The following is a 27,165-nucleotide window of genomic DNA, read 5'->3' on the forward strand; positions in this document are numbered from 1 at the left end:
ATAATTTTCTTTTTCTTATTAGAGGGTGAACGTAGTTCTGGAGGAAAACCTTTTTTTCTAGTTGTGTGACACTGAGAAAGCCACTTAAAAACTTTGGGTGTGACGTCGCTAGAAAATGTGTTGATCACCAATGTCATTTTCAACATTAATATTCTATGGTTCCACCAAATCAGAGTCAACCTAATAAAAATTATATTCTATTATCACATAGGGTGAGGAAAACATTGGAAATACATAATAAATTCTCAGTAACCTTACCTTTAATAAAGGGCCTTCTTTTACTTTATTTTAAAAATAGCAAGCCAATAAGTGAAAGAATAATTGACATCTTAAAGGTTAGCAGAATATGATTGCCAGAATTCTGTTTAATTACATAGTTACAGTTCGTCATTCAATAACAAAAATTAAGGAAATCATACAATATTACAGTGCCAACAATATTAAACAACTCTTGAGTAAAAACCATCAAGTTAGATATTCAAAAATCTCAATCATGCAAAATTGTGGTGTAAAGTAGTATTTTTGAACTGCTTTACCCTTTTTTAAGTGATGGGAGAAACTTAATCTTGCACAGTATAAATTTTCCTCCTGGCAGCAATATCATTTGTAAATTTCTTAGAATTATGAGTAAGACATTAATACGTTTTATCTATTAAGGATTGAGATATAGAAACTATGAATTCAGAAAAAGGTAATTCTTGAACTATGCATTTCATGTATTTTACCAAGGGGAAAAATCACACAGACAGATTTTAAAATAGTTTAATTTCCTAATTTTATTATTGCCACATTATAATATTTTCTGTTCTGCCAGAAATTCACATTTAGTTTCCAGAGACAGCTATTTCTTTGCATTCCCTTCCCAAAGGTGGCCCAACAAGTATTTAAGTCCAGATGTCCCTGAACTATTATTTGTCTGGCATAGATTGTGATTAAAAATAAAGAATGTGAAATCACATATTTTCCAATAGAAGCAAATTGCAATGGGTATTTTATTTCTTAACAGGGGCCTAGCATCCAAAGTTATTTTTATCAAAGTACTCATAAACAATAAATTTAATCAATGACAAATGACATTTGTTTACAATGTACAGTATAAGACTTCACAAAGTATATATAAATTAATTTAAAAGAATTTATGGAAAGCAGACATACAGCACATAATTTTAATATATTTTGAAGATTCATAGGGATAAGGATTTTACAAGATGGGATAATTCTGTGTGGACCTAGGAAAAAGAGTATTACAATGGAATATATAGTGTAGATAAATAGTCAAAAGTGTGTGTGTATGTGTGTATGTGTGTGTGTGTGTGTGTGTGTGTGTGTGTTAGGGCTTGTGTGGAGAGAGTAACTGGGGCCCCTGCAGACCCTGGGAGGTCTCTGGTCATCTGCAGTAAAGATGATTCTGGCTTTCATGTTCACTTATTGTCAAGGGGTAGACGGATTTGTTGCTGTGATTTATACAGTGATTGCTATAACTAAAATTATAGTGTCTTATACTGGGAAAGAATCTTCTACTTCAGGTCATCACAAAAATTTGGAGCTCCATCTCCCCCAGCTCCACCCACTTATATATATTTTTTCTTAATGATAATAAAAAGCATTGTTCTTTGAATTATGCAATATATATGTAAATCTCAATCTTATTAATCAAATTATTTCATATTGACCTATATCATATTAATTTCTGATTCATACTTAATATCAAGATATTTCTTTCATTTTCTTCTTCATTTTCCCTGCCTTTCAGCCTCAGTCAAAGAGTTAATGGTATTGGGCTTTCCTGGTGGTGCAGTGGTTGAGAGTCCGCCTGCCAGTTCACGGTACACGGGTTCGTGCCCCGGTCCGGGAGGATCCCACATGCCGCGGAGCGGCTGGGCCCGTGAGCCATGGCCGCTGAGCCTGTGCGTTCGGAGCCTGTGCTCCGCAACGGGAGAGGCCACAGCAAGTGAGAGGCCCGCGTACCCAAAGAAAAAAAAAAAGAGTTAATGATATTGAAACACCATAAAAACCCTCTCATAATGTTTTCTTTGAGAGAAGTCATGTGGTGACTTAAAAACAAATTTTTTTAATCATCATCTCAATTTTCTTTTTCTCCTCAATTTGGGTTTTTAAATTTCTGATTCCTGAAAATAAGCAACTCTTATGAGGCTGTGGATCACGTGAGTGTTCAGATAACAATCAAATTCCAACATGAACACAACTACAGGGACAGTGTGGAAACCTTGCTCCGTTTGACCCACGATTCTGTGTCTACAGAAGGGATTGATTTTATGTTCTCTTTAAGTCTAAAATTGTCCTAAAATCAGGGAGCAGACTTGAGGAGGTTATCTGCCTCAACTACTAATCTTACCAAAATCACTATTAGAAAATTTTAATCCACTCATTCTTCTTAAAAACAGAATATGAAATATGGACTAGGGTAGCAGACATAGAAGATGAGGTAAAATAAAAACTTTTTAAGCTGAATTATTAGAAGGAAGTTGGTATATTTCAATTAAAAATGTATTTTCCTCTCCTTTAAATCTTAACAAGATGTTAAAATCTTCAACTGGGAAAAATGTACTAAAATCACAAGTAAAATGTGGTTTTCATATTATTTAGTAATTTTAACTTATTTATCTAAAGTTAATTTAAATAATTGTCTACTGAAGTGTGTAAGAAAAAACTTGATGTGTAAGGTATTTTAATGTAAAAAATGCCATTCCCCAAATATCAATTGAAAATGAAAGCTTTTTGAGTTCACATGAAAAAAAATGTAGCTGGGATATTATTATCTAAGTTGTGACAAATGCCATAAATAATTAAACGAAAGTGCTACAGAATGATAAAGATCCTCAAAATAATAATCACAATTATAATATGATGAACTAGCAGGAATACAAAACATGGACATCTACTTAATTTTTTTTTTTTTTTTTCGTGGGCCTCTCACCGTTGTGGCCTCTCCCGTCGCGGAGCACAGGCTCCGGACGCGCAGGCTCAGCGGCCATGGCTCACGGGCCCAGCCGCTCCGCGCATGTGGGATCTTCCCGGACCGGGGCACGAACCCGCGTCCCCTGCATCGGCAGACGGACTCTCAACCACTGCGCCACCAGGGAAGCCCTACTAAATTTTTTTATAGTTTTCAGCCATCGCTTCAGGATAAATAAATTTGAATTTCCAACAAAGAACTCGAAGACAGTGTAGGAGTAATAAAACTTATCCTAATCATTCATGACCTACAACCAGTCTAATGAATTGCCTCCTCAAGCCTTTCTATTGATATAGTGGGGATAAATCCAGGAAGAGTGAGGAATATCTAAAAAATTGGAAGAAACCCTTAAATGTACAAGGGCCTATTTATTTAGATGGCATGTGGTATTTCTCAGCTCCCACCATGCCTAACTGGGAGATGACATGGAGTCAAGGAAACATTCCTGGATTAGAAGCCTGGAATGAGGCAAAACTATTCCTGACCATTTCTTCGCCTTTGAATAAATTACAATACCCACGGGTTTTGGTTTTCTCCTGAGCAGAACATAAAGTGGAAATCTTCTTCTACGTGATTGCTTTCAGAGCTAGCTAGCATTCCATCTATTTAGAAAATGTGTCCAACATCTCATGATAACTTCCCCGAGAGTCTATGAACTATCCCATGCCTCACCTAGTTGTAATAACTGTAGAAATGATACAACAAGGATTCACATTCTCGAGTAAAAAAGGAAGCGTTTGTGGTCGTTTCAGAGAAGAAAAGTGGGTGAATCTTTCGAATACATTGATAGAGAATTCACATGTGAGGCTGTTGACCTCTTATTTAATCCCCAGCCAGTGTCACAGCTAATACATCTTCGTGTTGAAACTCAGAGAGGTTGACCATACGAAAGTGATGCACGTGTCACTGAAGGGACATTTAACCATGGGTGTTTTGTGATGATACATTCTTTTGTGTGCAATAACTTTCACTAAACTGAGGGAAGGCGTACTTGATATGTGTTGTCTTTCTGTGGTAACTTCAAAACCTGAAACAACCGATGTCTTCTTTCAACTGCATACTTAGTACAAGATGAAACTAGTAAAGAAGGCCACGTCTGTGACATGGAACTGAGGTCAGAATATGAAGACAGCAGAGTCCTAGTGTAACACTGGACACTTCATTGGAGTTTCTGTAATTTTATCTAAACTGTTGCCCTCCTCTTGCTCTACCCCCTCCATGGGAAATAGCACTCCATAAATTTCATAGGCTAGAGGTTCACTCGTGTGGTGTATCACCTACTATAATTATTAACACAGGTCTAGTGGCGAAGTTCTATCTAGTTTGAGAAGGCCAAGGTTCCGGGATTATAAAGTATAGTTAATGATTGATAAAGCAGTTTGAAATTGCAAGGTATTGACAGACATGATAGATTTGGAGAAAATGTATAATTTTCACTTTGAACTGTTTTTGGTATAAGGTTTGCTATAAAACACAAAGTGTTAAAGGCCTAAGCTCAGCCCCACTGAGTGTATACTGCCCATTTATTGTGCTGTATGTATTGTAAAAATCAAATCTGGACTACAATGTTTTTACAAGAATATAATTTTCATAGCTTGTTTTCACTGTCGCATTAATGGTCCATTTTAGTAAGTGGCTCAAATAATCAAGGGAGTAGTGTAATCATGCTTTTTTACAGAGTTTTCTGAGATACTGGCCAAAAAAGAGGGGCAGACATCAGTTTTTACGATGTTTTTAATAGCTACTATAAAGATACCACATGCAATAAGCTGGATTTATAGAAACTACAAACAGTGTAAAGTTATTTATCAGTCCACTGCTTCTATACTGGACAGAAAGAATAAGTGGTTAACCATTTTATAGGTGATAAATTATTTTCAAACATAATTGCCCAATGAAGACAGAGGAAATTTGTACAAGATACCAGGACTAGTACTATAGTTACTACTTGTTGGAAAAGGTGAGGTTTACTTTTAATAGATACGTTTCACTTTATTTCACATGCTCTATCAAACCACATCTTCCTTAATATATAAGTAAATATATATTTCTTATTTCATTAAGTTCAAATTGTGGCAGTGGCCAAAACCTATTGATTCATAAATATTTATTGCATAAACAAATTAGTTCTGAGTGCCTGTTATTTGTTTGATGACTAAGAGAAAGAAGTGTTTTCTTTTCCCTCCCACCAGAATAGTAAACCATTGGGTCAAAGTTATTTTGTACTTTTCTACATAAATATAATGTCACGTGTACAACAATTAATATTATCAGAACAAAAAATTGGGGACATAAAAAATAAATCCCTTCAGGTAATCTTTCCATGAACTGTGTACGTCTTCCAGGCTTTCTCTGCTCTCAGAAGATCCTTTATGACTTGTGTTGGGTTCCTTGACCACTGCTTTCTTCCAACCCGATATGGAAACTGTGACCATCTTTGTCCACCGGTATAAATCTGGATGGAAAGCTGACTGAGTCCGTTTCAGAAGGAGCCGAAAGATGTCTTTGGTTCATAGCAGTCACTCCCTCACAATGAAAAAGTCACATGTCTATTAAAGAACACAATTTCTGAAGGGAGAAAAATGCTTGCAAAGCATAGAGGCATCTTCAGTCAAAAGCCTACAAGCTCCAGTGAGTTGGGTACACGCCTATGACCACTCTACTTACTCCACTGGCGCTGGTTTTATGTATGAACTTCCGGCAGACTGGTTCAGTAAGTTTTCATCTTTGGTTTTTGCAGAATATTTATCTGCTTGTCACTGATTACAGTGTGCATGGCCTTATGCCAATTATATTGGGTTAATATAAATTCTCTTATCTGTTCATTTAGCAATTTTGACTTAGCTGCAATTTTAAGTATAGTTAGAGGAGTATGCTAGAATCAATCTCCAAAAATTTATCATGAAATCTTTTACAGCATTATTCTCATTGTGATGAGATTGGGTTAAGGACATGGGAAGGAAATTTCTCTCTCCCTGACTCTTTTTTATGACATTATTTTCTGAATGAACCAGCCCAAGGTTATGCCTGATCTTTGGGACCCGCTCAGTTACACTCACTGGTAATGATCACAAGCAAACAGTGTTCTGGAAACTACTTCATGCAGGAATCGCGTCTCCCACCAAACAGACACAAGAGCAGACTCGTCTAATTAGCAGAATCCCCCCGGACCCGCTGTCTGTGCTTCTGGCACATTAATAAAGCTGAGACATATACCAGGACCCCTGAGGATCTGTACCCCTAAGTTCCATGTAGAAACTTGTGGTCTGTAAGCAACAACTCGACCGAGTGAGCCGCGAGAGGCTTGCTTTGAGCTCGGCACCACGTGGAGTTGTGCTCAGATGGTCTCAGCTGGGAGTTGCTCTGGTGTGTTTCACTAGTGGCATTTCAAAAGCAAATGCCACGTGCTAAAGTAATTCAGAGGTGTTCAACCCTGAAAGCTGGGATTTCAGGGAAGGCTGTATCATCGTCAGGAACCAGTCATCCGCTCTTCTGCTGTGTCAGCAAAATTCACAGTGCAGAGCATTTGAGTAATTTTCTTTTTATCCCTGAAAGCTTAGGATAATTATTTTTCACAGCCACATTAACTCTTACGATTAGCATCTTGAGGGCATTTTCAGACTTATCTGAGAGATGTGGAAAATCTAGGCAGTTGCTATGAGTGCGAATTTATCACGGAGGGACTGAATACTGCTTTTACCACTAGTAACTCTCCACAATGCATTGTGATTCTGCATTCAAGCTATGGACATGGATGAAAAAAAAGTCTTATCACAGATCAGCAAAAAAGGTACCCTTTTAACGGACTAACTTTGAAAGCTTAAAAAATTTTGATATTGAAAAGAAAATCAGGTTTTCATCTTCCATGTGACCTGGGCTCACTGTTCTTTAAATCCACCTTTGGAGTATTTATGAGCTGACCGTCTTTAGGCACGTGGCATCAGATAATTCAGGCAGAATGATTTTTATTTTTACGTGAGTAAACTCCAAAACTAAGGGCAAAAATATCTATGCTGACCCAAATTAGCCAAACTTTCCCAGTGCACGTGGAAATCACCGCGTCCCTTTAAATCTAGTAGGTTTGTCATTAGTCTCAGGAATGAAAAAAAACTTTTTTTTTTTTGGATCCATTTTCTCTTATAATCCCAGCCAACCCATATCCAGTAAAAGGAAAGTAAAGCCCAGCCAGTTCTGGTTACACAGTAAATTACAAGCCCCTGATGGCTCTCTGAGAACAGCATCTGTGACACATAAAATGATACCTATAGTCCTGTCCCTATTGTTGGTCTCCTGACTGCAAACTGTCTGATTTCATTTAAAGTGTACTTTTAACTCTTTCTTAAATAGATTGTCATTTAGAGTCCTTTTCCTCGAGGTTAAATGAAAGCCAGTCGAGGATCACACCCAATCTTCCCCACGTAGCTCAGAGGGGGCCAAAGGGAGAAACATCGTCACCAACAAGAGATTACTGAACAGAAAGACAGTGCAGTGACGTGACGTGCAGGACAGCCAGACTGGTTCCTTCGCTTCCAAAGTGGTCCCCCTTTTCACATCGTCACCTATGTTTGCCACAGGAGCAGACGTGACTACATAAATACTTTGCTAATAAGAAGCCTTTTTTTTTTTTTTTACAGCACTATTTTAAAAATAGCTATTCAACATAACAATCTTAATTTTAATGCACCAAATAACAGTTTTCAACAATTTAAGTGAGCATATGCTGTCACTCTCAGCACACATTGATATATACTTGTTAGATATAGATGGATACAGCAATATCCATATCTATACTTGTCTACAGACACAAACATACACAGAGCACACACACAGAATAGAGCTACAAGGCCCTGCTTAAGAGTGTGTTCTAAATTTCGTGGGCGTGTTCCCTTGTCACTGGGCTTATGTATATGGAAAGTTGTGATGCCATTTGTAGAGCTTACTGGATTTGTCCCTGTCGAAACCCTCCAAGCCACAGAGCTCGTTGTGGGTCACCTTTCTGTCTAAGGAGAGACCTCTCCTCAGGTGGGAGGACTGAGCCAGGAGGACAGGGGCAACGCCTTCACCCAGGTACAGTCCAGCGTCGGTGACTTCTCACCCGGCCCAGGCTTCTGCTAGTGTCAGACTCAAAGGATTTTATTTAAATTGACTGTTCAGATGATTTGGATTCTATTTTTGTAAAACATAGACTCCCCTGCAAGAAACTCAATAAATAAAGGACTTAGCCACGCAATCAGGGAAGCAGAACTCCAGTTTTTAACCTTCCACTGGGAGCAGGGATAGACCCGACCCATTTCAATGTTCCCTGCAATTGGTCCTCCGCGAGGCAGAGGGCGCGATGGCCCCCAGGCAGGTCCGGACACACTCTCTCTCTGGTCTCAGCATCTCTCTGGCTGTCATTGGATGAGACTGGAGCTGTAGCTGAAGCCGTAGCTGCTGGACTGGGATAAGGACGGCTGTGTCTCTTCGCTCTGCTCCGAGGCGTAGCTGGGAAACGTCTGTGCACGTGACATCTTCGAGGACCCAAACCCGTGACCTGGAGAGAGAAAAAGGAAGGAGAGCTGTACCAAGAAACTGACTCCGAAAAGCGCGAGGTGAGTAGGTAAAAATGGAGAAATGGCGTCCGGTTCCTTGGTGAGTTAAAAATGTTGTATGCAGGGCTCAATAGTTTCCTTAGTGTGTCTTCTCAAAAATTCTGGACGCCAGAGAGCTAGGGATCTCAGACTTGTACTCTCCTTCAACCTTTGGAACAAAAGCACAAAAAGCTTTTCCAAAAAAAAAAAAAGGTGCTGTTTTTGCTGGAGAGCCTGTAAGCGCTTTCTTTTCTTTGATACTCACTTTTCAGCGTACAGAAGCAAATGACATAACTTCTTAAAACCTTTTGAGCAGGCAGACTACACTTTTATCCTAACCCGTCACCATCAATTATCAGGAAAAAGCTTTCACAATGATTGCGTTTCAGGCCCCGCTTCTTCTGGCGGGTTTGTGAGTAACCACTTCATGGCATGGTTAACTCAAACGATAAACTTTCATGGTTACTAAAATGGCCTCAAAGTTAAGATTTATAGGAAATTTATTTCTATGATTTTATAGTTCAGATGCACCCCTGCGACGAGAAATGTGTTTAATGCAGAATCCAGAAATGATTACTGGAAAACAAGCAGAATGCTAGCAACTAGGGGGAAAGGATGCGTTCTGGGGCTTCAGGTGAACTTCCCAGGGGTCTCCCCATCCCTTCTTAATCAGTCAGTAATTGTTCTTCACACGTGAGAATGATGATTATCTAATGGATGAGCTCAGTGGGGAGAGAAGAAAAACAGATACAGTGTGCTCTGCCCTCTCAGAGCTTCTATTCCACTCAAAGCAAGAGATGTATTGAGTTTGGTTTATATTTTTTCTCATCTCTATGGCGAGGAATCCAGGGAAGACGATCTGTTAACACAGAAACGTCAAACATCTCATCAGGCTCCGCAGGTGGGGCTGGCGTTCGCCAGGTCATGCACTAAAAGCCAGTTTCATCATCAGGTGTGTTTGGTGACTGGGAATCTATCGGTGTGGAGTCTGAGGCTTGGGTTCCAGGGAGGAAATGCAACTGCATTGGGCAATAAAAAGGTAATTCAAGTGGTAGAACCTCTTAATGTTAAAAAGTCGTCAGAGCAAAATCTTGCTTTCGAGATAAAAATCATTTTAGTTTCGTTGTTGGCCTGGTTCTCTCATTAAGACTCAGCAGTAGGTCAGGGAGGAGGGGCCTGGGCATTTCCTACTAAGGCTGTCCTGTCTGCTCCTGTGCTTCGGCCACCCAGCCTCCTGCTTCTGAGTTTCCAGACCTTTCTGCTCCCTTCCCTCCCTCTCCCAGGGTCCTGAAACCGCAACGCCTTTCTGTGCTCCTTCAGGCCTGAGGGGGGCAGCCTTGCCGTTGCCGTCTCTCACATCTCCTTACTGGTTCAGTAATTGGACCGACAGCTGATTCAAGGGTCCAATCGAATTCCATCATCAAATTCTCATAAAATCTCAGCTAAGAGGGCTTCCCTGGTGGCGCAGTGGTTGAGAGTCCGCCTGCCGATGCAGGGGACGCGGGTTCGTGCCCCGGTCCGGGAGGATCCCACGTGCCGCGGAGCGGCTGGGCCCGTGAGCCGTGGCCGCTGAGCCTGCGCGTCCGGAGCCTCTGCTCCGCAACGGGAGAGGCCATAACAGTGAGAGGCCCGTGTACCGCAAAAAAAAAAAAAAATCTCAGCTAAGTGTGTCTTCTCTTTGCTGTAGGACCCTGAGGAGGCAATGAGGAAGATGAAGCTGGGGGTAGGCAGGAGGGTTTGGCCGTTAGAGGCGAGATCAGCTGGGGGACTTAGGAGATATCCGGGCACACGTGCTGCCCCTGCGACTAACTCGTTGTAACTGATCTTGAGAGACTTGGTCTCTGGGTTTCGCAGTTTCTTTATCTGCACATTCAGGATGACAAAAATGGTATAATATGGTGCTTTTGAGTATTAAATCAATGTGTATCAATTAAATTCATACATGTTAAATGCATCCCCACAGCAAGAGACAGAGGCCATGAGGGACTCTATCCAGCACGGCCATCCATAGGGGGGCAGTCTGTGAAGGCTTCCCTAAGGAGGTGGCCTTTTGACATGATGCTTATAGGACGAGGTTGTGATACTCTAATCCGATATGGGGAACATCACTTAAAATTTTAACAGTTTGCCTCCTTTTCTCACCATTGACTTGCTGGGTGATAGTTCAGTTTCCGTAAGAGGAGAGACTGGCGTTCATGAGCACAAACCAGTTGGAAATCCTAATATTAAGACCATGTTCCTGGCTTGGTTTTATCCTGTTATTTTAAGAAATGTTAGAAATATCTGAAAGAGAGCAATGCGAGAGCACACTTTTAATTCACATTACTTGTGGTCTAAAGGCTAAGGTTTAAGTCGTGAATACAGAAGAGTCTTTGCCTGTGCACACAGAATCTAGAATCTTGGGGATAAAACTTCAATCATGCAACTAAAATTTGCCAAGCATCTACTAAACTCGTTCAGGACTCCACAGGGAAGACAAAGTAATGGAAGCCATGGTTCCTGAGTTTCCAGAGTTCACAAGCTGCTTTGGGAACGATCATCAGACAAGGATAGATAACAGTAAACATCAAATGAAGGGTCCGCACAGCCAGTGCTGTATGGAATCAGAGCAGGACGCCAGCGGAGCTTAGAAGAGCTGGTTACGGAACTGTACACTTCAGTTCAACAATCACCAGTGACCTCTGCTCCACGGAGTGTGTAGACACCACCACCACGGACTCTGAAATTGCTGAGTCCAACATCCAACTCTACCGTCCCTTTCTGAGCCTCTTGTTCTTGCACGGAAAGAACATACTTTCCTCAGGTATTCTGAGCGTTACAGAAAACAACATACAGGAAGACACCTGGGATGGTAGGTACCTAATAAATGTTAGTTTTTACCCCTCCTTTCTATGCTGAGTGTGTCCTCGCTCTTGTCCATTTTCTTGTTCAGTGTCTATACTTGGTCCACCCTCGCAGTACACTGTTCTCACTGTGACAGGCTTGCAATATCATTTTTCTTCAAGGTCATCTTTAAGATTTCTTCTTCTCCTCTACAGACAATTTCTAGTCTAACTGAAGATTATATGATGTTTTTTTCTTATCTCAACCATTTCTTTACGGACAGTTCACAAATGATGCTGTTTCTGCTTATCACAAAAATAACATACCTCGATCAGAGCTGAACATATGAAGGCTTAATAAGTGCTGTTTGATTTTGGCAACAATGAGTGTGAGAACAAAAGAGAGAAGCAATTAATCATTCTGTCAACATTTATTTGAATTGTGCCCTTAGGCACTGGTGATGAAAACAAAACAAAACAAATCAACTTTGTGGCTTAAATTAAAAACTTGCTGGACTAGACCTGTTCATTCCACTCAACAGAGACCCTATTTAAATCCTTCCTAAACTTTCCCCTCCAGACCATCCCCCTGAAAGACAGACTCTGGGCATCTGGGGGATGCTGCAATTTAAAAGTAACAAATTTGTTCATAGCTATCAGTCTATCTTAAAAGTCCTTTTGAATTTTCATTTCTACTCCATTATATATTCATGTTTGTTTTAATGGAAAATAATATTTTCTACCCATATATTCAGGTAACATTGACAGTCTGGGAGAGAAACATATCGTATTTACCTGGTGGTTTGAAGTATACTCTGAAATGACACTTCCTACCATCCCCTACCCCCTTCCCTCCATGGCAAGTATGTGAGCCCCAGGTGGAGAAGCATGGGTCCACTCCGAAAGGAAGGACATATACTGGATACAGAGGCGTTTAAGACGTTTGTTTATTCTAACAAAATGACATGACTTCTCCTGGAAACTGAAGAGTACCACGTGACAGGAAAGGTGAAGTGACTCTAGCCATAGAAGGAAAACTTCCTGCCGCATCCTGAGAGATTCAAACCAGGAATAAACTAGGTGGAACACAATACAGTAGAAAATAACGACCAAATCGGAATGCAGGACCAGAGATTCACATCACACCTAGGGGAAAAAGTGGAGAACGGCAGGCTCTTATGAGTATCTCCTCTTTCCCGAGGGATTAAGTCGTACTTCGCTGCCTGGCACAGTTACCACTGCCCATTCGCTTTCCGCCAGCTTCTAGTTTTCCATACTTACTAACACCGATTCTATTCTTTACATAAAATGTAAAGGAAGTTGTTTTGGAAGGAAGTCGGAAGACTCCCAAAGCATAAAGCTCGTGGCTATTAATTGGTAAGAGGCGATGCCCCAGTAATGCTACGTGCTGACGTGAATTTGTGTGTTTTATTAGTTTGTTAGAATCTGGGGGAGAGGAGAGAGTGTTGTCCCGTGAAATAATAAAACAAAACAAACGAAACAAAGGAGGAAAAAACCCCCAATAAAACAGCTGCCTCCTGAGGAAGGGAGCAGCCTGGAATAAGGGCACGAGCAACGATCAGGTCTCAGCGGACACAGGGGGAGACGCTGATTTCCGTGGCTAGAAACCCCTTGTTAGGGGAGGGCAGGCGGCAGATCAGGCCTGGATGCTGGAGGGGGGGATGGAAGAATAAGCTGGCGTGCAAAGCAGAGGGCTTCAGGGCTCCCACTGCAGTGAATCTGGGGCCAGCAGGTTTTTATGGGATGTTTAAAACTTGTATGTTTACCTTGCAGCCGGGTGAAAGGTGAAACCAGACAGGAGGTAGAAGCAACAAGGGCCATCTCCAGTCTCTTAGTAAAAACCTACCATGTATTAGTCCTGCTTAGAAATGCCCAGGACCTGTAGGTAGTGGTTCTTCTATAGGCTGTATTTTAATTTTCCTCAGTTGGTTCTCATTAGAGTTCAAAGCGGACTATGTTTTGGGTCGATCTTTGTGCTCCCTTAGACGGGTGCTCCAGAAATGCCGGTGGGGACTCCAGGGTCCCAGGAGCTCCATGGCCCTCGAATAGATTTGCTGGGGGGAACTGAGGCTCGGTTCAGCGCATCTGAGCCACCGGGGGATGAAGATCATGGGTTTCAATGCAGACAGAAAGTGATTTGGAAACGAAAAGCCATGATGGAATAACTACTGTTCATTGAGAACATATTTCTATGCTAACTACATTAGAAATATTATTTTAAAAATTCCTCATATCAGTTCCGTAAGACTGGGCGGCTCCAACAACATATATGTATTTTCTCTTAGTCCCGGGGCCAGTCTGAGATCAAGGTGCTGGCAGGGTTGGTTCCTGGTGAGGACCCTCTCCTGGGCTGGCAGGGGGTCCTCACTGGTGCTTTTCTCTGTGTGCACTTTCCTGGGGTCTCTTCCTCTTATAAGGACACTAATTCTGTTAGATCTCTCTCCAACCCATATGATATTGTTTAACCTTAATTGCCTCCTTAAAGGCCCTATTTCCAATACGGTCATATTTGGAGTTAGGGCTCCAGCCTATGAACTTTGGGGGACACAGTTCAGTCCATAGTCCATTTTATAATAAGTAAAATTAATCAGGAGACATTAATCTGAGAAAATGTAGGTGACACCTTTTCTTTTGTTAGGGATTATTATTTTCTTGACCTTTTCTCTGGGAGGTATTTGTACTTGCTAGTGAAATTATGTAATTTGGCTTAAGATTACATAAAATGATTAAACAGGACATGTAATGTTTCATCCTTCAAATTGTCAAAAAAAGAAAAATTTTAATGCTTGTTTTATGCCACTGTTTCTGATATAAACTGTCAATTTGCATTGCAGTAGTTTACATTACCACTTGGAGGGTATAAGAGTACTTTTAATCTTAACATTAGATGATTTGGATATTAATTAGATTAAAAATGTTGCCAGGTTGAAGGATGAAAAATTGCATCTTATTGTTTAATTTCCTTTTGCTACATAAAGTATTTAAATTTTGTAGTCAAGTGTTGGTGGTTTCTGATTTTGTGTCTTGAAATAAGTCTTTCTTCATCACAAGACTATTAACATATTTTCTTCTAAGTTCTTTTTATATTTTCATAAATTTCTTTTACTATCTTCAGCTTTTTAATTTATTGGGAATCTCTCTTGGTTCATGCCCTAAGTTAAGGATCCTGTATTGTGTGATGGTTAATTGTGCTGGCTCTGAAGGAAGACGACTTGGGTTTGAGTTCCCACGCTATCCCTTTACTGTTCTGTCCTTCGAGTTCCTCAAGTGTAAAACGGCAATTATAATAGTTTCTACCAATAGGATCATGTGTTAAGAGTTATTTCATAATAGCACAGTCTAATGGTGCATTACATTAGTGTTTATATAATACAATATTAATACTAAGAGCAGGGGTGCTGTATCGTGGTATATGCACACAAGCGTGCGAACACTACACACACACAGCCCACTAGTTCATTTAATCTTCACAACCTGCTACTGAAGTAGAAACAAAGCGTTTGCAATAGTGCCTGGCATTGATCCTTTGTTATGAGGTTCATAATGATGTGTCAGGGTGTGAGAATTTTTCCAAATACTTTATGAGATTTTTTTTTTTCAATCAAGGAACCAACGTGTCTCATTTCTGGGAAATACTTCTGGATTATTATTCTAATTTTTGTTGATTATTTCCCTTCCACCATTTTTCTCTGCTCTCTTTCTCCCACTTCTGTTCTCTTTCTCTAACCATCTATTATTTATATGTTCCAGTGCTGTTCTGATCTTATAATTTTCCAATCTTTTTTATTTTCACTCTCTTTTTCGCTGCTTTATTTTCTGGGAGATTTGAGGTTTGCTTAACCTTCTCTTCCAAGCTTACTAAATTATAAAAAAGATTTTACTGCTCTAATTTTAATTTGCAAAAGCTTTCTTTTCCCTTTTCCTTTCCCTCTTATTCTCCTTTCTTTAATATACATTCATACATTTATTGTTATTAATAATGGCACTTTCACCCCTAAAATTATGGACCTTTTTCGCTTGTTTCGTAAGTGGACATCTAAATATCCTTTACTCATATATTTAAAAATAAGAAATTTTTGAATGGGAAAATACATATTATTTAATTCTATGTAGTACCTGGCCTCCAGTTATAAAGAGACTGGTGGGTTAGCAACTGCATTCTAACACTGAAAAATATCCAACACAATATAGTTTATAATACTTTAATTTGTTTTAAAGATGGCTTAATTTGATTCATACAGAATTACATTTTTAATACCCATTTCATAAATTCTCTGGACTAAAAATAGTCTTCTGTCTATTATTCTGGTTGATGTAGCATTCATGTTTTCCTGTTGCTTGCATTTCATTTCTCATGTATTTTAATTACCTACTGGGGTATTTTCTACAACTGTGATATTAATTTTCTATAACTGATCTCTCGTCACAAAACTTAGCTGAACTCTTCACTGCTAGCAGAATGCATTTGAATAGTTGTGGAAGGTATAAGCAATCTGTGGCAGCTACTAAAATGGTAAATATTAACATGGGATAATCTAAGTTGAAACTGAGTAGAGAATACATAAAATAAAAATTCATCAGTGTTGCTCAACAAGAGGAATGGGAAAATATAAAAATGCAGTTTTTTGAGGAATGGGAAAATATCATAAAATAAAAATTCAGTTTTTTATTTAGTGTTTGAGCTATAAATTTTTCATTACTATTTTCAAGGGTTTAGGTATAAAATTTTGAATATAATGTTAATAAAAATAAGTTATATATTGATACATCTTTGTTTCCATTTATGACTGTATTATTTATAGAAAGTTTTAGCAATCAAGGAGCTATTCAGGATCATGAAGTAGGGTGTGCCCAGTTCAGGTTGAGATCTCCAGAACTATAATCTGAGGTATTTTAACAAGTTTACTGAAAAGTCACATTAATCTCCTGCAAATCAATAACAAGAATACTTTCCAGCTGATCGTCCTCAAGATGATATCTTAGGGAGAAAATGGAAATTTTTATTTGATATAATTCTCTTCTGCAGATTTTAAAAGTGCATAGAAACACTTTTCCAAGAGCTTGGGACTTCCCTACATATGTATAGTTAGAGATTTGAGTTACGACAGAAATGTTATAGAAAAAATATGGAATGTCACATAAGTTTACACAGGAGGAAGTTTGCAAAAAAGACTAACTATGAGGAAGATTAACAAAATTATTGAAAATTTACTGTCAGGTTTTCAGAGTGTAGCCCAGTTTTATTCTGCAGTAGATACAAGGTGAAGCTTGCATTTAGTCTGAAGACCTCTGAAACGAGTTTGAGGTTGAGCGTCCAAAAGTGTGCCTAGCACTCGACACATCTGATTTCATCTCATTCTCTGTAGAACTTTACCTAGAATTTTTCCTTCTAGAAATGACTCGGTTGATTTTTCAGAGATCTGGGAAACATTCTGATAATCACTAACAAAATTTTGTCTTAGATTTGTAAATATTTTGTTAGTCAGTATAAGACCACAGTGCCCAAATGGTCATGGCTTTCAGACTCTATCTCACCATTAGGAATTAGGCCCTCATGATGCTAATAATGAAAGATAAAATTCCAGATGGTGAGTTGTAGCAGATGAGATATGGCCGTGGGGAGGGGACACACCCTGGAGAGTCTGTTATATCTTATGAAGCCAATTGGATATTTTTTTAATGGATGATTGATAGAAAACTTTTGAATGATTTAAAGATGAGTGATTGGATCGGATTTGCAGTTCAAAAGCTCGCTCATTCAGTGAGAAGACAGAGGAGCTGTAATCAATCTTTTCCCACAGTCACACATCTGATAGATTAAATTTAGCCCCAGATAGAACAATTTCTCACAGAAGGTAGTGCAAAGATAAAAAGAAGCCTCTGGTTTTATGTGCATTTCCTAGGGTTTACTTATAATTCTTCCTGATTTTCTCCAACTCATCAGCATTCTTCCAGGTCCAGTGGGAGCGTTGGAAACTGCTGGTACCGACCTAGAGAAGAATGAGGCCAGAATGGTTGGGTGTGGTGAGGAGTTGAGGACATTCATTGTCATTGAGAAAGACCTACAAATATTTCTTACTATAGTTAAATTCAGTATTCTGCGTTCTCATTATACAATCAATAAACTGCAGTAATTTCAGAACTTGGAAATCTGAAGCCTAGATAGTTTCTCGTTAGTAGCACTTCCTGGAAAGTCGATATTGCAGTGTCTGTATTGATATTGAAAATATCCAGATAAATAGAGAATAGGAGATCTGAGATTCATGAAAATGGAGTCAAGGAGTACAGGACAAAGGACTTGTTCTGTGGACATTTCTTCTGTTTTATGAGAAGCTGCTGCAAAAAATCCAAATTACTTTTCTAGGCAGGTTGAGAAATCCTTATTAGGCATTTCATCACCATTGTACCCAGAGACAGCAGTGAAAATCATTTTAACCCCTGGTTAGCTTTTAATTTTTAATTAGTTATCTTTATTTTATTTTTACTCTGTGAGAGACTGAAATATATTTTCATCAGTTATTGTTTAATATTAAGTACTAATGTCAGAAGGCTAGAAAATGTTTGTAGAATTATTGCCATTTTACAATGCCACGTTACCTTTAATGATTTCACTGAAAACAGGCCAGGACAGGGAAGGGTTGAGAGCACAGGCTCTAAGGCCGGTCCTAGCCTCACCAGGTGACCTCGGGTGGGATACAGTCATACATCAAGTGTCCGAGTGCTTGACTCACGATATTAGTGGTCATTAATTCTGAGCACTAACAGTGTACCAGGAAGTGTCAGATGTTTCACTCATGTTGATTTACTTAATCCACCTGGCAGCCCTATAGGATCAGTCCTCTTTCTCTCCTGGGTGCACAGACACCAGTGTTGGAATCCAGGCTGCTGGCTTGAAACTTCACTCACCCCAGAAGGTTAAGGCCACCCCACAGTTAGCACAACAGAGAAAAGGGCATGATTTGGCAAACAAAAACGTATTTTTTTTTGGTGGTATGCGGGCCTCTCACTGCTGTGGCCTCTCCCGTTGCGGAGCACAGGCTCCGGACGCACAGGCTCAGCGGCCACGGCTCACGGGCCCAGCCGCTCCGCGGCATGTGGGATCCTCCCGGACCGGGGCACGAACCCGTGTCCCCTGCATCGGCAGGCGGATTCTCAACCACTGCGCCACCGGGGAAGCGCAAAACGTATTTTAGAGGCAAGGGAGCAAGCAGGCCTCATAACTTTTTTTTTCTTTTAATTCCCACAGTTATATTGATTTTCAGAAGAGCACAGGATAATCTGAATTACTTTATTTCATGTTACTGGACTGTGAGAATATGGATATTCACTGTTTTTTCCAAGAGTATATCTTTATATGTTTTACTTTGATTTTATAATTGTGAAAGTCAGAAATGTTAGTTTCTATCGTATATTTTAAAAAATATTTAACAATCACTTAATAGAATAAAATGCTAAATCTTAGAAAGTTATGATCAATAATCCATCTGATTTTTCCTGGATTATGTCCATGACGGTGCGTTGGCCAGTGTTACTAAATCCACTCAATTTCACTACCGCTGTAGAGTGTAATCTTTTTATGGAAACCATTTGTGTTTACATAATTAATAACATTGACTTAAATTGGTAAATCATATAAAAATTAAAATTTCCTAATTAACTAAGTCAAAGACAGAAAAGCTTTACATTTCCTTGGGTCTTTATGCCTCTACATAAGTCTCTAATTCTATCAAATTTTAAAAATTTCTAGTACTGGGAAATTTGGCCAGCTCTTTAAGGAAACATATTAGTTTATACTCTTTCCTACACTATATATAAAAATAAATTACAAAGACCTTGAAAAGAAAGTGAAAAAATAAGCATGAAAAATAACTAGAAAGAATTGGGAGAGTTTTCTAAGTATGAAAGCAGCTGAAGTTAAAATAAAGGGTCACTTGTCATTTTTTGACACCAAGTCGAAAAGAATCGAATTCTGAGTTTTAACTCCTCTAAAGCTGGACAACATTCAGTCCTGTGGAGCCTCAATTTTAATGTGACTCTGTCAGGAAAGTGTTTATTAGTTACCATTGACATGTTAGAGAACGTTTCAGCCTGGATTGATTCACTGAGGGGTCATGTGGTGAGGGGGCTTGAAGTGGTCAGAAAACTATTTTTGTTAAAAATTTTAAAGGAAATTATATTTTTACTTAAGACAGGTCTGCCCAATGTGAGTACCTTTTCTATGTGCTTTGGTTGGATATATCATATATATATATATATATATATATATATATATGAATACACACATACATATGTACACACACACACATACGTATACATATATTTCAGGCTGGTAGTACTATCATCTAATGACTGCAACTTTTGATCTTCAGTCATATGTATTTTACTTAAAACATTTTTTTGTGTAGACAAGTCATTCCAAACATAAATCCAATGAAATGATAATGAAAGAATCTCTCAACAACTAAGACAAAGAACAGGCATCTGTCAGGAGCTAGAAATACGGACTTCTAGAGAAAGGACCAGGAGGGCGCTGAGAAAGGAGAGCATTTTTGCTTGCCCTGAGAATTTGGTACCAGTATTATATGAATTCGGCCAGAGCAAATAGGCCCTCCTCTTCCTTTCAGTCAGGAGATTAGAAATGTAATTCTCAGAAAGAAAACTGGCGTTTAGCTGCGTTAAGAAATGTATTCCTCTCAGTTGTGAAAGAAGTGCCTGGGAGACCAGAGATGGGACCTTGAGAACTGTTGATTCTGCCAGACTCGCAGACTTTACTAGCCTTAAGCCTTGAGCAGAGTTATAATACAGATAATCTAAATGGTTTCAGCAGGCTTAGAAACAAGACTGAAGACGGCAAAATACTACACCTTTTAGAAACTTTGAAGCGAAATTGTATGGGGAACACAGGAAAGTTAAAGAATGTAATTCAGGGTGTGATAGACTTGAGTTCTCGAGTCCTGACCGTAGCTGAAGCCTGAGGTTCCTCTTTATCTGTGAAATGAGAACCGTCCTAGCAACTCCCCCCGAGCAGTGGAGATGAAGTGGGACAGTGTAATTAAACCAATGCAGGGAGTGGATCCCAACATGTTGTAGTAATGCCTTCGTTTTGCTTCCCTTTTATTTGAAATGGGTTTCTGGATATTGTTGAATTTACTAAATAACTAGGCTCTGATAAATTGAAGAGAGAATTTATTTCTAAAAATGGAGGAGGGAAAGGTGAGCTGTTTGGGGGTTCCCATTTGGGAAAGCCCAGCAGCTGGAGATCTGCTGTCTGCCATGCTCTCTATCACCTACCGACAAAGAATGAGAGGCTTTTCAAATGGGGAAAACCTTTGTGTCTCTTCAACTTGGCATTCCTCAAGTAAACAGGAGAGCATGGCCAGAAAACAAAAACTTGTCCCTTACTGACGGGTGGTATTCCAACACTGAACCCAGCATTCTTCCCTGCCCGGTTTCCTGTCCTCCGGTCCTTTCTATTTCAGTGAATGGCACCCATCAACCCAGCCCAGGTCAGAGAACTGGGAGCCATCCTGGTCTCCACGCTTTGCTGTCATCTCCCCTCCTGCCATCAGCCACTAAGTCCTGCAGGTTCTACCTCTTCAAAACCTCTTGAATCCGCTTATTTTCTTCACGCTCCCTACCTCTGCCCGAAATTTCTCACCAGGCTTATGGCCGTAGCCAGCCAGCTGGGCTTCCAGACCAGTGGTGTCCACCCCGCTGCACACCTGTTCAGGGTAAATGCAAACTCTCCCGCATGGTACTTAAGTACTTAAGGTTCTCAATGGTGGTGACGAGGGTATGATTTGGGGGTTCTTTACTCGACCCTCATGTACAAAATCCATCAGTTCCACTCCTCTCCAGTAAAAATCCATGTAAAAAACATTGCTTTGCTTACAAATATGGTTTCAAGACAAATCCTCTAGGGCTTCCTTTTAACCACATTGTACCCTTAAACTCTTTCCTACATATATGTGTATAAATATATTGAAACTGCCCCTAAGGACTCTGATTTGAACTGTGCTCACTTCTCCAGCTTCAGCTTTTTCCAGCCTCCACCTCCATGTCTGCTTTCACGGCCTCTTTCTAAAGGACACACAGTTCCCAGCTAAAGAGGCTCCCTGACCCGTGGCATGGGCTTCTTTCTCTGCTTGGAATGTCCACCCTCACACTCCTTTGTGCTCAGCTCTTTCAGGCTAATTCCTGTTTTTCTTGAAGAATCCATCTTGGAGGCCTGGCACCATCTCACCCATCCTGAGTCTGCTGCACTTTAAAAAAAAATTTTTATTTTATTTACTTTTGGCTGCGTTGGGTCTTTGTTGCTGCGCACGGGCTTTCTCTAGTTGCGGCGAGCGGGGGCTACTCTTCGTTTCGGTGCGCGGGCTTTTCATTGCGGTGGCTTCTCTTGTTGCGGAACATGGGCTCTAGGCGCACGGGCTTCCGTAGTTGTGGCTCGCGGGCTCTAGAGCGCAGGTGCGGTAGTTGTGGCGCACGGGCTTAGTTGCTCCGTGGCACGTGGGATCTTCCTGGACCAGGGCTCGAACCCCTGTCGCCTGCATTGGCAGGCGGATTCTTAACCACTGCGCCACCAGGGAAGCCCCTGCTACACTTTCTTAGCACCTCCTGTATACGTCTTGCTCATCTCTTAACGTGGTGTCTCTTCTGTGAGCTTTTACCCTGAACTTGAGGAAAGGAAGCTTATTTACCTTTGTCTTTGGAGCCTTGTAAAATGTCAGGCTCACAGCAGGCACTCACTAAATATTAATGAATAAAACTATGAAAAATGAATGCAGCAGCTCACTCTGTGCAGATAGAAGATAGAAGGACCGATGTCTCATCGATTGCCTCGCACGTCTTTGACGGTCAATAATTATTTTGTTGAATCAAAATAATTTAATGATGTTGCCTGGTCCTGGCTAATGGGGAAATGACAATCCTTTTTAAAATGAGAATTTTAATAATAATGTAAGGCTAAATGTGATTGTCAAATGTATGCTATAGGTATAAATAGGAGAATAAGGAAATGATTATTTTTAGCTTCATTATAACATACTGACCCCAACAAATGTACCAATTTAAAACGTTTTAAAGATCTGAACAGATGCGAGTTTAGTGAAAAAATGAGGAGGTGAAAGTTTGTTGGTAGACGATCCTCCACGAGCCTCTTGCATTTCTGCATGTTTTGTGAGCAAAGGCACGGATGGCCTTCTTCTGAAAAATGGAGCAAGTGTCTCCCTCTGGAGAAGAGGGAAGATTTGCTTATGTCCCATGAAGTAAGGATAATTCTCCCTCTGGGACAAAGTTCAGGCTGGATAATCGCCCACTATAAAATACTGGGGTTCCCGTGCTCGTGGTTCCTCTCCTGTAACACAACCTGCTTCATGTGTGGGTGTCACCTGACCCTCTCTTCATCTCCCTGTAAGAAATGGGACTCAGGAAACCGACATAAATGCTGATACTCTGGCCAATGCTATTGCTGTGAGTAATAAAAGGTCCTTAGTCTCTGATCCAGGGGTCTCTTGTCTTCTGCCAGCATCCACGGAACTGTGGCAGGCTTACTGGCTAGCTGGCATGTGGGGTGAAATCTTAGACTGTCCACAGTTCTTGACAATGTTAATAAATAGTGATATTTAATGATTCTCACGATAATGGCAGTGACTTCCAGTTTTTGTTGGATTTTTACAATGACTTAATATTTAGTAAGACTCTGCTAAGTTTCAGTAAAATTCTTCATTACCTGAAATACACATCATCTTAATGAAATAATTTCATGATAGTGACCAATAGGACAGTTTCATAGAGAGAGCTGAATAACTCCATGATATGTGAGAAAGAATGAATACAGACATTCTGGAATTCTTACTAGAGAACAGAAAATTAGGTAAGCAGTTCTCTTACCACTCAAATTCATAGGATGGATATACTTATTAATCAAAATTAATTTCCAGTAAAGACAGTCCAGTCACCTGAGAATTATCCAAATTATTTCTTATAAGGCCTATAGATTTTTGTTGCTGCTATTGTTTTGATGGGGAGAGTCTCTTCTTCAGATGATTTTTTTTTTAACAATAGCATGCTGTCAACATAAAAATAAAATGGAGAAAAAAATCAGAGCGTTGATTTGATTGTCACAGGGAAGAAAGAAACATTTAGTTTAGGACAAACACCACCCAGAGGAGATGAATGATTCCCGCGGTTTTAGAATGAAGCTTTCATTCTGTTAGAGCCTTTGTTAAAAACAGTGAAGCATGTTTTAATTCTGAATACGGAAGACTGTGCTCGAAGATTTTGCTGCCCTTTAAAATTGCTCTAGAGAGGATTGCTATACCGCAATAGGGTACTTTAAAGATAGAAAATAAAGAGATGATAGGGTAAATAGCTTACAAGCTGTGATGGTTAACATTCAGGGGATGATTAACTGGTGACTATCATCTCTTATCAGAGTTCTTTTGTTAAGATAGTTTCTTTTTGTCTCCTGTGACAGACAGTTAAACTGAACTGAGAAGATGCAGTCTTAGTGTATTTTAGAATATCCTGTTACTGCTGTTAGAACATGGGATGGAAAGCAGAGAAACGTGGCCTACACAGGAGGTATGGTGTGGGGTGCGGGGGGGGGTGTTGGAGAAGCCAGTTGACAATCGGACACGCTCTGTCTTATTGATAACTTTCAATTACCGACTTGCCTCACTATTCTCGAGCATTTTAACCTAATTACACATCCTGTGTAATTTTCACAGGATGGTTGACATGTGAGTCTATTGGAAAAAAAAATGTGATTGTATAGAAAATGAATGGCCGATGATTGTTATTCTGATATTTACAAACTTCTGAATGGTTTGCCTTTTTACTTTAATAACAGTAGGTTCTGGCAGTGTTTACATATTGCAGCTGTATTTTTAAATAAGCGGAAAGAGATAGGCTATAAAAACAGTAAATCGAAGGTTTAACATCCCTCCTAATCTTCATTGTCTGTGCTAACCTGTGCCCCCTGGAGCTAATCCATGCACAGAGGCAGCTTCCTTATTGCTTGGTGTGTGTTGAAGTGTGTACTGTTGGGAAAAATTCATCAATGACTTGCATCATTACACATGTATTCTGCCTTTTGCTTTCTACTGACAATCAAAACTTTAGATAGATTCATTAAGTCTGCATCTATCTATATCTCTATATCAATAATATATGTATATATGCTGTATTTAAAAAAATATATGTTTTCCTTTGTGGCAGAAACTACAAAACATAATAATTTTTGTCCATCTAGGTACTTGAGACTTGGGAGCTTAGTGCGGGGATGCGTGTAGGGACACAGCTGGTGGTTAAGATCATTGTCTGAAATCCCGTTCAGCCTCTGGATATGTGGGATGCACTGGAATGAAAACTGGTCTTGGACAAGCTGCAGAGCTCCTGGGGAAGGGACAGTTCACACGGTCTCACAGCCAGGATCACAGGCTGGAGCTGCTCGCTGGCTTGGGCGGCAGCAGGTACACTGTAGACAGTAGGGAAATCTGCATCAGTGTGATATTTTTGTCTGGACTTTTTTCTTCACTCATTGCATACTCTTCACTCATTGAGAAAAATACATGCTGAAGTAGATGGCTATTCTCCTAAGACTAAGAGAAGGATACAGATTAGATTGAGTGACACGGGCTAAAATTAAGAAACACACGGAAGTCAGCAAAAGTAGCAGAGATGCAAGAGTTCATTCCTGGTGAGATGGTACTGCCTGATGCCCCTGTGTACTTGTAAGAATATATTTTTTTTGCTTTTAGAATAACAGGCAGACATTCTCTGATACCAACAGTGCTAAAACCAAGACTCTTATATGTGTGAAAACTTTTCTGTTTAGTATTTTTTACATACGTTGTTTCATGAAGCCCTCGCAGTAGAAAAGTACACTCAGATTTCACTGGGGGTTACACCGTGGTGCCCGACAGCCCTCTATAGGGCAGAGGAGACGCCTGCAGGCTGGGGGGTCTTTCCTGTGTGAACCTGGCTGGGCCACAGACCCGGTTTTAATCAGACACTAACTGAGGTGATGCTCTGAGGTGTTTCGTAGGTGTGGTTAGAGTCCAGAAGTAGGAAGATGATCCCAGAGAATCTGGATGGAGCTGATTCCATCAGGTGAAAGGCAGCACTGAGGATTTCCTGGTGAAGGAGCAATGTTGCCTGTGGATGGCAGCTTCACGTCCTGTCCTGGAGTCCCCGCCTGTGATCTTGAACTTGTCCAGTGAGCCCCCAAAAGTACATAAGCCGATGCCTTGCATTGTCTCCATGTGTCTCTCCAAGTGCGTCTGCTTCTCTGCCTGTGCCCTGATGGATGGATGTGTGCACCGGGGTGTCCTCTGTAACTAAGTTCTGGTCTTGGAGCACATCCCTCCTGCTTGAGATGCCCTGGGGTACAGGGAACTCTGTTGGAAGTGGCCCCACAAACTACAGAGGGTCTGGGAAAGCCGTAGCTGCAAAAACGGCCAGTTCACAGGCTGGAAATGCTCCATACTGTGACGGCGTTTCAGCATTCAGGAGGCTCCAAGGCCCTCATAGTTCATTGGTTCTCCACTTGAAGGGGGGTCTTTGGTAGGTATTTGTGGGGGAGGGCTGTATATGGTGTTTGGGTTTGGATCCCAGGGACTCTTTCTGAGTTCTCAGTTCTCTAAAAAACTCCAAACCTCAGAATTCTGATTTTGGCAGCCTTTCTTAGCTTAAATATGCTCTTGCTTTGGTGTGGATTTAGAACTCATAATTGAGGTGAGGGTACCCACTCAGTTGCCCTGAGATGCTGACATTGGTGTGGACCAGAGGCGAGATTCTCATGGTGCATCTAGCCTGTGATGGTTGGGATCCTGGACTGAACCCAACGGTTGCAGGACTGCTGTGGACTGAACTGTGTCCTCCCCCCCCCCCCCCCCCCGATTCACTTGTGGAAGCTCTACTCCTCAGTGTGACTGACTTGGAGATAAGGCTTTTAGGATGTAACTACGTTAAATGAGGTCATAAGGGTGAGGTCCTAATCAGTGAGCATTGGTGACTTTATAAGAAGGAGAAGAGAGAGCTCTCTCTCTTTCCACACTCACTGAGGAAAGGTATGTGAGCTCACAGCAAGAGGGCAGCCATTTGCAAGCCAGGAAGAAAACTCTCCCCAATATCTGACCATACTGACGCCCTGACCTTGGACTTCCAGCCTCCAGAAGTGTGAGAAAATAAATTTCTCTTGTTTAAGCCACTCAGTTTACGGTATTTGGTTATGACAGCATCAGTAAATTCTGGAGTGATTGATTTTAGGGCCAAAGACCCTTAAGGACCATTTTTGTTATTGTCTTATTTCTTTTCAAAAAAACTTATTTATTTATTTATTTTTGGCTGCGTTGGGTCTTTGTTGCTGCACGCGGGCTTTCTGTGAGCGGGGGCTACTCTTCATTGCGGTGCGTGGGCTTCTCATTGCTGTGGCTTCTCTTGTTGCGGAGCATGGGCTCTAGGTGCGGGGGCTTCAGTAGTTGTGGCTCGTGGGCTCTAGAGTGCAGGCTCGGTAGTTGTGGCGCACGGGCTTAGTTGCTCTGCGGCATGTGGGATCTTCCCGGACCAGGGCTCGAACCCGCGTCCCCTTCATTGGCAGGCAGATTCCTATCCACTGCACCACCACGGAAGCCCCTCTTATTTCTTAATTAAGAAGAAAAATGAAGCTTTTTCCCTTAATAGAGATGGAACACATCTGAAATGATCAGCAGTAGTGATCACCGATGATCAGTTCAAGACAAACATTCACTGAATGGAATTGTAGAAGGCA

At 40.5% G+C, this 27,165-nt stretch overlaps 1 protein-coding gene across 2 annotated transcripts in view; it reads right to left on the reverse strand.

The window, feature by feature from the left end:
- Positions 1-4,702: 4,702 nt before the first annotated feature.
- DOK6 (docking protein 6) overlaps positions 4,703-27,165 on the reverse strand; it is a 407,473-nt gene continuing 385,010 nt past the window's right edge. The window contains exon 8 of one of the 2 annotated variants that reach the window (XM_059041423.2): positions 4,703-8,510. In XM_059041423.2, the coding sequence (XP_058897406.1) occupies positions 8,371-8,510 (140 nt within the window). In that variant the 3' untranslated portion in view covers positions 4,703-8,370. Of the gene's footprint in view, positions 8,511-15,579; positions 17,381-27,165 lie in introns of those variants that run through there. The other variant, XM_067014381.1, reaches the window with a different exon arrangement.

This window comes from Kogia breviceps, chromosome 15 (genome assembly GCF_026419965.1).
Source record: "Kogia breviceps isolate mKogBre1 chromosome 15, mKogBre1 haplotype 1, whole genome shotgun sequence".
NCBI lineage: Eukaryota > Metazoa > Chordata > Mammalia > Artiodactyla > Physeteridae > Kogia > Kogia breviceps.